We start from the raw sequence: 12,698 nt of genomic DNA, 5'->3' as shown, positions 1-12,698 counted from the left end.
GAAGAACGGGGTGCCGCAGCGGATCTGTGCAGGTAAGTGGACACCAGGGGGACTAAGTAGACAGAGGATTTTTTTTTTAATCACTAGACAGTGTGGAGTCCAAAAATGGAAGCCTTCAATTTTTGGACTCCATGCTGTGTAGTGAATAGGATCGTTTTTAAAATCCGATCTTCGATCATTAAAAAATCCCATCAGCATTAGATTCAGAATTGGGTTCAGATGGAAAATGATCGAAAATCGGATTTTAAAAACGATCCTGAAATCTCAAGATTGCCTCAACTGGCCATTTATCACAGTCCGGCGTTCCTGGACAGTTTGGGAAAGTCACCATGTATGGCCACAACCTATTGACAGGTGTGGCAGCCATGTTTACTGTGGCCTGTCATTACTATAACGGACAGGTGTCACTATTAGGACGTCAGCCTAGTACACTAACATCTCCTGACTTCTTCCTCTCCGTTTTTACACTTACTGCAGATCACACAACACCTCACACAGTCACACACAGCGACACAAACACACCAGCGTCAAGCACAGGCGACATTTTCTCGTAGTGTTCATTTTCCTCTGCAAGTCAATACACAAAGTCTCAGCAAACATGGCGCCTGCGCTACAGACACATCCTGTCGGTATCGCTTTCACTCTAGTATTCTACAAAACATTTACGTACCCGGAAGCCCAACACATCGCGCAGCTCATTCGTCTACTGATTGGATGTCTGGAACGGAACGGATGTGACGTAACGCCCGACCCGGAAGTGTTGTATGTGCATTGCTTTGAATGAAATCCGGCTGATTCACTGCGGCGGCCGGAGTGACAATAGTCAGAAAATCTTCGATCCTTCTCCCGGAAAGTTTTTTAACAGGTAACGTATGAGCTGGACGCCATGTTACTGCAGCGTGATCAGCGAACGTACTGTCAGGCGCGCATAGGAGAACGCGTATTGTTAGTAGGCCGCAAGTTCATCCTGGGACTCGAGTAGATACTCACGCCGAGTGCTTTGAGCGTTTGGCAAGGCTTCTATAGTGAGACGATTTCCTTCGCTGAGATGTCTGATATTGTCTACAAGTCACTTGTTAATATGGTGAAGGGTAGAGAGGAAGCTGCGGGACGGGGGAAGTGCCGAGTCATGGTGGCCGCCAGAGGAAGGGCCCCCAGGGATCAGGGGCCTGAGGAAGGGCCCCCAGGGATCAGGGGCCAGAGGAAGGGCCCCCAGGGATCAGGGGCCAGAAGAAGGGCCCCCAGGGATCGGGGGCCTGAGGAAGGGCCCCCAGGGATCGGGGGCCTGAGGAAGGGCCCCCAGGGATCGGGGGCCTGAGGAAGGGCCCCCAGGGATCGGGGGCCTGAGGAAGGGCCCCCAGGGATCGGGGGCCTGAGGAAGGGCCCCCAGGGATCGGGGGCCTGAGGAAGGGCCCCCAGGGATCGGGGGCCTGAGGAAGGGCCCCCAGGGATCGGGGGCCTGAGGAAGGGCCCCCAGGGATCGGGGGCCTGAGGAAGGGCCCCCAGGGATCGGGGGCCTGAGGAAGGGCCCCCAGGGATCGGGGGCCTGAGGAAGGGCCCCCAGGGATCGGGGGCCAGAGGAAGGGCCCCCAGGGATCGGGGGCCAGAGGAAGGGCCCCCAGGGATCAGGGGCCAAAGGCCTCCTACATGGGGATGAAAGGCAAGTGCAGTCCAAGACCTGTGCTCCAGCCATAGCTATGGGGCTGCTGGACAGAATTGGATGTATTTTTGCAAGATACACGTGTAAAAATAAGACGCCCATAGACTTCAATGATATTTTTTACACGTGCAAAAATACACCTGTAAAATGTCATTGAAGTCAATGGGAGTCTTATTTTTACACGTGTATTTTGCAAAAATACAAGCACGTTTACTCCATGTGAAGGCTCCCAAAGAGTCTGCACTTACATCTTTGGAATTGATGAAGTAAGCAGGGCAGTGTGCACACTGCTGCTTCATTCCCTGTACAAACTGTAGCTGTCAGTGTACATAGTGCAGGGCTGTCCTATTGCAGTCTTTGGGGCAACTCTGCAGTACCTGCGCACACACACTATAGTCTGGACAGCTCAGGGTATGTAAACATTACTGAGAACTATGTTGTCTGTCTTGGTAATCTGAGGAGGGGGTCCCGGGGTCGGACCCTTTCAATCTAATATTGGTAGCCTATCATTTAAAGGGGCTTTCCCCTATTCATATTTTCACACTGACATATCCTCAGGATTGCACATCAATATCTGACCTGGTGGGTATCTGGTACTCGGTCCCCAAACAGATCAGCTGATCCAGTAGCCTCCAGGCACCATGTTGGATGGGACTTGTTACCTGCGACTGAAATCAAAACAGACTTGAGTTTTCTGCCACTGTAATGTCACAATGTGCGGCACATGTCAAAAGGTTAATTTTTTTTACTTTTTTTTTTTTTTCTTTCTTTATTGTAGGTTGTCAGTCCCATATAGGGGTCACAATGTACATTTTTCCTATCTGTATGTCTTTGTAGAATGGGAGGAAATCCATACAAACACGGGGAAAACATACAAACCCCTTGCAGATGATCCTGGTGGGATTTGAACCCAGGACTCCAACGCTGCGCGGCTGTAGTGCTAACCACTGAGCCACCATGCTGCCCCCAATTTTTTTAATTTATTTATTTTTATTTATTTTTTAACTTTTTTGACATGTCACGTCACTGTATGGGCCTAGCCTAGGGCCGTATTGACTTAATGGCATGTTGTTTTTGATGGATCTAACATTAGTTCAGATGATCAATGGCCACTTTTGACATTTGTTTTGCATCTGTTCTGTTTCTGATGATCAAGTGTTATCTGTTTTGTATCTGTTATTAATGGAATGGTAAAAAAAAGTGGATGAGTTTCATTTGTCTTTCTTTTACAAGCCTGCCCACTGACCCATTTGTAATGGACATCACTTGGAACTCAATTGATTTCTTTTGGGTCTGTGTACTGTTTTAGACACCTGAGGAATGTGGCTTGGCACAAATGGGTTTGGCTTCCTGGATAAAGGGCATGGAGTAAGGTGTGACAAGATACAAAAGTTTTCAGACTGCTTGTCTTAGTTAGGGCTCGTTCACATCTGCACCCGGCACTCCGTACTTCAGGTTTCCGTTTCCTGCATAAAACAGAGGCAGGAGACGGAAACCTGCAGGAGTCTCTCTCACTTGAATGGGTGAGAAAGCTGTCTGTCCGTGAGCGTTTTGCGCTCTCCGCCGCGAAACTGGGTTTTTTAATCCGGACACAGAGTCGGACATGCAGTACTCTGTGTCCGGATTTAAAAATCCGGTTTCGCGGCGGAGAGCATAAAACGCTCACCGCCGCTCACGGCTGGACCCGGTCTGTGCTTTCCGTCTTCTGGCATGCAAAAGATGGAAAGAACAGAACGGAGACCAGAACGCAGGTGTGAACCTAGCGTCATACTATTAGTTTTACCTGGAGTATCTCTACAGTAAGGACAGGTTACTAATACTATCTAAGACCACGGCTACAAGATGATTTTTTTTTTGCCAGTAATGATCTTAAAGGGTTTGTCCAAATTATTAGAATTGATTTCCTGTCCATGTTCCATTCAAGTGAGGTAGAATGGTATGTCCCATATACAGGTGTATGTGACTCTACATAATATTATAAGAGACAGGCAGCATGGTTTTACTAGGGACAGGAGTTCACAGACTATCCTGATTTGTTTTTATGAAGAGATCAATAGAAGTCAGGACGGAGGGGGCAGGCTGTGGATGGAGGGGGAGCAGTGGATATTGTGTACCTGGACTTTGCAGAGACATTTGACCCCTTGTTCACATCTGCGTTGGAATTCCAGCGAGGAGACTCCACATGGGGACCCCTTCCTCCCCCGAACAGAATACCAAACGCAATTGCAGGCGCTGTGCAGGGAAAGCACACAGACCCCATAGACTATAATGGGGTTCGTGTGCTTGCCGCGCGGCACCCGCACGAAACATGCGGACAAGAAAGTAGATTGTAAACTACTTTCCTGTCCGCATATTCTGTACGGAGATCTCGGGGCAACCACACGGACCCCATTATAGTCTATGGGGTCCGTGCGCTTTCCCTGCACAGTGCCTGCAATTGCGTTTGGTATTCCGTTCGGGGGGGTCCCCATGCAGACTCCCCTGGATCAAATACCAATGCAGATGTGAACCAACCCTGACACTGTTCTCCATAGATGTTTCTTGGGTAAAATCGGGCCCCTTAAAAAAATTGGTTTGTAATTGGATTGAAAGTTGGTTAAAGGATCCAGAAAGTTGTAGTCAATGACTTCAGCTCAGAGATCAGTGCTGGATCCTCTGTTATATGTGGTGTGCCCCAGGGATCAGTGCTGGGTCCTCCGTTAAATGTGGTGTGCCCCGGGGGTCAGTGCTGGGTCTTCCGTTATATGTGGTGTGCCCCAGGGGTCAGTGCTGGATCCTCAGTTATATGTGGTGTGCCCAGGGGTCAGTGCTGGGTCCTCCGTTATATGTGGTGTACCCCAGGGGTCAGTGCTGGGTCCTCTGTTATATGTCATGTACCCCAGGGGTTAGTGCTGGGTCCTCTGTTATGTCATGTACCCCAGGGGTTAGTGCTGGGTCCTCTGTTATATGTGGTGTGCCCCAGGGGTCAGTGCTGGATCCTCAGTTATATGTGGTGTGCCCCAGGGGTCAGTGCTGGATCCTCAGTTATATGTGGTGTGCCCAGGGGTCAGTGCTGGGTCCTCCGTTATATGTGGTGTACCCCAGGGGTCAGTGCTGGGTCCTCTGTTATATGTCATGTACCCCAGGGGTTAGTGCTGGGTCCTCTGTTATGTCATGTACCCCAGGGGTTAGTGCTGGGTCCTCTGTTATATGTGGTGTGCCCCAGGGGTCAGTGCTGGGTCCTCAGTTATATGTGGTGTGCCCCAGGGGTCAGTGCTGGGTCCTCAGTTATATGTGGTGTGCCCAGGGGTCAGTGCTGGGTCCTCCGTTATATGTGGTGTACCCCAGGGGTTAGTGCTGGGTCCTCTGTTATATGTCATGTACCCCAGGGGTTAGTGCTGGGTCCTCTGTTATATGTGGTGTGCCCCAGGGGTCAGTGCTGGGTCCTCCGTTATATGTGGTGTGCCCCAGGGGTCAGTGCTGGATCCTCAGTTATATGTGGTGTACCCCAGGGGTCAGTGCTGGATCCTCGGTTATATGTGGTGTGCCCCAGGGGTCAGTGCTGGGTCCTCCGTTATATGTGGTGTACCCCAGGGGTCAGTGCTGGGTCCTCTGTTATATGTGGTGTACCCCAGGGGTCAGTGCTGGGTCCTCTGTTATATGTCGTGTACCCCAGGGGTCAGTGCTGGATCCTCCGTTATATGTGGTGTGCCCAGGGGTCAGTGCTGGGTCCTCTGTTATATGTCATGTACCCCAGGGGTCAGTGCTGGATCCTCGGTTATATGTGGTGTGCCCCAGGGGTCAGTGCTGGGTCCTCTGTTATATGTGGTGTACCCCAGGGGTCAGTGCTGGGTCCTCTGTTATATGTGGTGTGCTCAGGGGTCAGTGCTGGATCCTCCGTTATATGTGGTGTGCCCAGGGGTCAGTGCTGGGTCCTCCGTTATATGTGGTGTACCCCAGGGGTCAGTGCTGGGTCCTCTGTTATATGTCATGTACCCCAGGGGTCAGTGCTGGGTCCTCTGTTATATGTGGTGTGCCCCAGGGGTTAGTGCTGGGTCCTCTGTTATATGTGGTGTGCCCCAGGGGTCAGTGCTGGGTCCTCCGTTATATGTGGTGTACCCCAGGGGTCAGTGCTGGGTCCTCTGTTATATGTCGTGTACCCCAGGGGTCAGTGCTGGGTCCTCCATTGTTTAACTTGTTTATTAATGATATAGAAGATGGGAGTAGTAATGTGGTACTACATACTTGGAATATTTAGTTCAGTTCTTTTCATTAGGTCTTAGATGTCCTGGAGTTGTAAAAAGTTCAGTGGAGGGCCAGAAAACTGATAGGGGGCCTTGAAGGACTAAGGATGGAGACGCATGTTGCGAAAACGCAGTGTTCTGACCACGTTGGAAACACTGCAGCGTTTTACATTTCCTACAAAGTGAATGAATTCTGGCTAATCCCATCCACACATTACAGAAATAAATCTGCTGCAGAAAAGCTTCATTTTCAAAAACACTTGTGTTTTTGTAAAATGCCGAATGTCAATGATACCTACGGAAATGCTGTTATGTTCTGTATAGGTAGGAGAGGGGTGGAAAGTCCAGAATTTCTGTGAAAGACGTTGCGGGGAAAAAAGCTCAATGTGTTTCCACCGTTGTCTTCTCTGCAGCTTTTTTTTGGCAGGCGTTCGCTATGTGGCGTCTTAGCTTAAAGGAGTTAAACCTGTTTAGTCTAGAGAAGAGGCATTTAAGGGGGGGGGGATATGATGAACCTGTATAAATATATAAATGGCCCACACATGAAATAGTTTTCAAGCGTTCAGCAAAATCGTACCTGTAGGATTTTGCTGACCTCTTGAAAAATCGACATCTTTGCAAACGGACACTTAAGGACACCCACGGACACTACATGATGTCCCATTTAAAATCATGCCAATTGCAAACGGACACATCCAGTGTCCGATGCGAAAATCTTGCGCGGACATTAGCATCGGACACTAGCTGTCGGACACCGACGCTAGTGTGAACGCCCCCTAAAAGACAAGGAGGCGGTCCGTCAGTCTGGAGATGAGTCCGCAATAAAAATGCACTAGACGGCCCCTTTAATAAATGTGGCGTGACTCATTTAGTTCAGAAGTCTTGCACATTCTCCTGAATCTGCCCCAATACCTCCACTAGATGTTTGACATTGAGTTGTACAATTATTACACTAATTATTCTGATTGCTATTATTTGTCATGTTATTAATTGATTGATTAGTAATCCTAAATTAATCAATGTGTGTATATATTGGAGCAGGTTTATGACAGAGAATATTGAAGAGGCTCCAACCTCTTCATAAATCAGTCCGAATTCCCAGCGACAGAATGGAGATCTGAACCAGTTAGGAACGGCCTTAGATTTTCATTCTAGTTCAGGCCAGAAAACTGGGGAGAGTCTTAATGAATCTGTTTAGCCAAGATTTCCTTGTCCTGATCTTCCACCTACATTCACACGTGGTGGCGAGCGAGGCATCGGATTGCGGCTTGTGGAGCACATTTCGGTGCAAGGAAGGGCTTTGTGCTAATTGTGTGTCGCAATATCAGAGTGTAGAGAGATTAAAGGGATCATATCATTGGATACCCTTTTTTTCTCGATAACACATAGGAATAGCCTTAAGAAAGTCTATTCTTCTCCTGCCTTTAGATGTCTTCTCCACGCCGCCGTTCAGTAGAATTCCTGATTTTCGTCAGTATGCAAATCAGTTCTCTCATAGCACTGGGGGCGTCCCCAATGCTGCAAGAGAACTCTCCAGCGCTGCCTCCATCTTCTTCTGGAACACCCTCTCCCTGTGTCTTCTTCCATCCAGGATTTCAATCTTCTAGGCCTGGGCAGAGCCGACTGCGCATGCCCATGGCCACAAGAAAATGGTCCTTTTCTTGTGACCACGGGCATGCGCATCTTCTTCTGGAACACCCTCTCCCTGCGTCTTCTTCCGTCCTGGGTTTCAATCCTCTAGGCCTGGACAGAGCCGTGGCCACAAGAAAAGGACCATTTTCTTGTGGCCATGGGCATGCGCAGTCGGCTCTGCCCAGGCCTAGAAGATTGAAATCCTGGATGGAAGAAGACGCAGGGAGAGGCCGTTCCAGAAGAAGATGGAGGCGGCGCTGGAGAGTTCTATGACAGCATTGGGGCCCACCCCCAGTGCTGCAAGAGAAAAAGCGGCATATCGGAGAAAAACGTGATTTCTACCGAACGGCGACGCAGAGAAGACATCTAAAGGCAGGAGAAGAATAGACTTTCTTAAGGCTATTCCTATGTATTAGTCAGAAAAAAAGGGTATCCAATGATAGGATCCCTTTAATGAATACCTTCCGTTGTATGCACCGTGTGTTGTTGCCCTGGTGCCGCCTTCCTCTTGTATTTTTGTATTGCACTAACCCCTTTGGCTCCGGTCTGTTTATTGGCTTGCTTCATAATATATTTTTAGATATTCTGGTGACCTTTCTACAGAAGTGTTGAGAATATTCAGGGATTCCTTGTTTGGGGTTCTTGGAATCCCTTATTCCTCACTGTTTTAGGGCCTAGACATCCCGTCCCGGCCGTCAGTATTGGATTAGCACGTCCACGACCACCGGGTCCCCACAAAGCAGCTGTTAAGTGGATAATCCCTTTATATAGCATTTCGCAACTAAGGTGCTGAAGAGGGTGCAGTACAAAATATCCGGTCACATGACCATCTTCTACATTCATGTGAGACTGCGCTAGATGGGAAAAGGTTGTCGGTTCCCAAATCCAGGCAGAGGAAAGTGGAGCGACCATCTAGAGAAACCAATTTGGTTGCTGCCTCTGCAAAGTGAATGCTGGAATCTGATTGGTTGCCCTAAACAATGGCGCCGTCTTTCATGTGCGCACAATTTAATAAATCTCTATTGAAAGAGCCAGAACTGAATATAAAGCCGTGAAATACCTTTCATATAACTGCACCCGATGCAGCGTGACAGCACGGCGCCATCGTCCTTGTCAGCGCACGGTTGTGACATGGAAACATCCGGGCCCCGGCGCTCAGACTTCAGTCGCTGTGTCTGTTGTCATTCTTCTCCTAATGTCAGACTATACTTCATTCTTCCAGGGTAGTGGTAGACATAGATATTGGACGACTTCCATGCACATAGTTTTTTTTTTCTTTTTTTTCCTTCAATTCTGGAGCATATGTGTTCTGCAAAAATAAGGCGAATTACCAAACATATCATTGTTCCTGCAGTCACGTCTCCGGCTTCTGTGTCTGCCATGGCGTCTATTTCTTATGTGGAGATCTATAGATACAATTATTAGATTAGGATTTATTTTAATATTTTGTGTGCTAATAGATTATGGAATATTCCTATGTAGGGATCACTGGGACACGGAAACTGCCGTTTTTATTAATATTATAGTCTATGGGTGCAGAACATCCCCCAAAACACCAAGGACAGATTTGGGTGATGAACTAAGATCATATTGGGTTCACACTAGTGCCGGCTCTCCATTCTTCATCGTGTACAATGTATAGGCAGCCTATAAAACACACGGAGCTTGGTAGACCCCATTGACTATAACGGGGTCTTTTATTTTTAACCTAAAAGTGGGAGAGAGGAAAAAGTTCTCTAAGCAGGACTTTTTCGTCCACCGATTTTCGGCCGACTCTGCGACGGAGTCTCCAAAACAGATGTGAACCTGGACTTGAAATGGTTGCGTCTTACGTTAGGTTCACGCTAACGCCTGATTCACATCTGCATTTGGGGATTCTGTTCCACATGAAAAATGCAGAGACAAAAGCGCGGCAAGCAGCACTTATCTCTGTATTTTTGGTTCAGAAACCAAGCTGGAAACCACACAGACCCCATTATAGTCTATGGGGTCCGCAGGTTTCCTAAGGTAACTGCTTTTTTATGTGGATTATGTTTTAGTTCGGGGGTCCCCAAGCGGACCCCCCGAACAGAAACCCGAACGCAGATGTGACTCTAGCCTCATATTCTGGTTTCCATTCTTGGTGTCTACTTGGGGACCCAAAAAAACGGAAACTCTATTTGCTTAAAAGTCGGTTACCTGCGGACACCATAGACTGCAATGGGGGGGTCCCCTGAGGTTCTGACCAAAATCAACAGAGAGAAAAGTTACTCTTACAGGGCTGTGGAGTTGCAGACGGAAGCAATTTTGGGTGGAATCGGGGAGGAAAAAAGTCACCAACTTCAAAAATAATTATTTATAATATTATTTATACTCTCTATATATTATTGTGTATTTATTCTATATATTATTATTGCTACTAGTATTATCATCATATATTAATATACATATATATTCGTGTGTGTGTGTATATATATATATGTGTGTGTGTGTGTGTGTGTATATATATATATATATATATATATATTATACACACACATAAATATATATGTATATTAATATATGATGATAATAATACTAGTAGCAATATATATATATATATATAATTTTTTTTTTTTTTTTTGATTGTGAGCCCCATATAGTGATCACGATGTACGTTTTTTTCCCCCCTATCAGTATGTCTTTGTAGAATGGGAGGAAATCCACACAAATCATGGGGAGAACATACAAACTCCTTGCAAATGTTGTTCCTGGCAGGATTCGAACCCAGGACTCCAGCGCTGCAAGGCTGCAGTGCTAACCACTCAGGCACCGTGTTGCCCCAATTTTTATCTAATTTTTCTTATGATGAGTATAGTTCTGCAGACTGGGATATTTCCATAAAAATAAAAAAAAAAGTCTAATTTCAGGGACCTAGAGCCAAGTATGAACAGAGCAGACATTTTTATTCTGCTTACACACATTGACTCTGTCCACATGGACACTGAGCCGTGGTGCAGCTTGTCATGTAATATTATTCTGTTGTATAAGACGCCCCCTATAGACCGTACCTAATCTCTCCCGTACGGCGTCCATCACTCTGTCCGCTCTCATACGTTACAACATTTCACCACATCCTCCAAAAACTTGTAATCGCCCCCAAAAAACGCAGCCCGTCTCCAAACGAGGGACCTCATCGAGGCTTTAGAGCGCTCTTCTCTCTCTCGCTAGCCCTCACTTGCAGTTTTGATGAAAAGTGACAAGCGTAAAGTTAATTAGTGAAGGATCCGCTAATGAGAATGTGAGTCTTAAATAAGATGTAAGAGCCTCGGCGTTGTGTCCCGGCAGCCTGCTCAGTAATCAGAAGTAAGCCATTCAGGCACCGCCGCGACGAGACGCTCCGTCAAGACAGAAAGGGGGAAAAAAAAAAATACCTTTTCAGTTAAAATATTGCAATCAAAAACAACTTTTTTTTTTTTTTATGACTTATGGTAACTAAACCTAAAGAAGCAAACACTGTCTGTTAATTAGCGGAGGAGACAGCTTCGAGAATTAATATGTGGCGTTAATTAACAGGAAGACTGATGTTGTGCTGTAATTACCACCAATATTTTTGGCATACTGAGTGATTGAAGGTGGATGTAGTTTGACTGATAAGGTAAGGCCCACTTAAAAAAAATTTTTTATGTATTTTTGTCTTCTAGAAATATGGATCGACTCCTAAGACTCGGAGGAGGAATGCCTGGGCTTGGACAGGTCAGTACTATTGTTTTCTTTTTTTCTTTCTTTTTTCTTGTATTTATTACCTTTATGAGATACTACAGTATGGGTGAAGTCAATTAAAGGGCACCAGTCAGGGCTGTTTGGTGCACTAAGCCTCATAGGCCAGTGATTTAGTGCCCAAATAGCCCCGACCATTTCCCTTTACAGAGGACTCTTCATTTCGCCTATCAAATCTGTCTCCAAATTCCATTTTCGCTGTGTGAACATACCCTTTTATAGAGCGGGAGATTGACGTGTGGGTTTATTGGGAGAGATTTTATATTATTGGTCTATCTCTCTGTTGGTTCTATGCTTGGGAGTCCAGTGGGTGGTGCTAAACAATGATTGACAGCTATCTTTTGACTCATGCAGTTGAATAGGACCACTCACTGGGCTCCTAAGTATAAAAGGAGCAGGGATTAAGATTAGGGAATGACATGTTATACTTAATAATGTCCTATAAATCCATATATCAACGTGCTCAGCTCCTCCTGCTCTATAACCTGCAGATAGGAGACTATATACAATCTGCTCCTCCTGCTCTATAACCTGCAGATAGGACACTATATACAATCTGCTTCCCCTGCTCTATAACCTGCAGATAGGACACTATATACAATCTGCTCCTCCTGCTCTATAACCTGCAGATAGGACACTATATACAATCAGCTCCTCCTGCTCTATAACAAGCAGATAGGACACTATATACAATCTGCTCCTCCTGCTCTATAACAAGCAGATAGGACACTTTATACAATCTGCTCCTCCTGCTCTATAACCTGCAGATAGGACACTATATACAATCTGCTCCTCCTGCTCTATAACCTGCAGATAGGACACTATATACAATCTGCTGCACCTGCTCTATAACCTGCAGATAGGACACTATATACAATCTGCTCCTCCTGCTCTATAACCTGCAGATAGGACACTATATACAATCTGCTCCTCCTGCTCTATAACCTGCAGATAGGACACTATATACAATCTGCTCCCCCTGCTCTATAACCTGCAGATAGGACACTATATACAATCTGCTCCTCCTGCTCTATAACCTGCAGATAGGACACTATATACAATCTGCTCCTCCTGCTCTATAACCTGCAGATAGGACACTATATACAATCTGCTCCTCCTGCTCTATAACCTGCAGATAGGACACTATATACAATCTGCTCCTCCCGCTCTATAACCTGCAGATAGGACACTATATACAATCTGCTCCTCCTCCTCTATAACCTGCAGATAGGACACTATATACAACCTGCTGCTCCTGCTCTATAACCTGCAGATAGGACACTATATACAATCTGCTCCTCCTGCTCTATATCCTGCAGATAGGACACTATATACAATCTGCTCCTCCTGCTCTATAACCTGCAGATAGGACACTATATACAATCTGCTCCTCCTGCTCTATAACCTGCAGATAGGACACTATATACAATCTGCTCCTCCTGCTC

General features: G+C 46.5%; 1 protein-coding gene across 1 annotated transcript in view; it reads left to right on the top strand.

The window, feature by feature from the left end:
- The first annotated feature begins 751 nt into the window (after nucleotides 1–751).
- The window catches only part of PSMD14 (proteasome 26S subunit, non-ATPase 14), a 68,176-nt gene continuing 56,229 nt past the window's right edge, over nucleotides 752–12,698 (top strand). Inside the window, exons 1-2 of the mRNA XM_075284506.1 lie at nucleotides 752–865; nucleotides 11,178–11,229. Coding sequence (XP_075140607.1) covers nucleotides 765–865; nucleotides 11,178–11,229 — 153 coding nt within the window. The 5' untranslated portion in view covers nucleotides 752–764. The remainder of the gene's footprint in view (nucleotides 866–11,177; nucleotides 11,230–12,698) is intronic.

Source organism: Leptodactylus fuscus, chromosome 8, assembly GCF_031893055.1.
Source record: "Leptodactylus fuscus isolate aLepFus1 chromosome 8, aLepFus1.hap2, whole genome shotgun sequence".
NCBI lineage: Eukaryota > Metazoa > Chordata > Amphibia > Anura > Leptodactylidae > Leptodactylus > Leptodactylus fuscus.
This window is presented reverse-complemented; position numbering and strand designations above follow the sequence as displayed.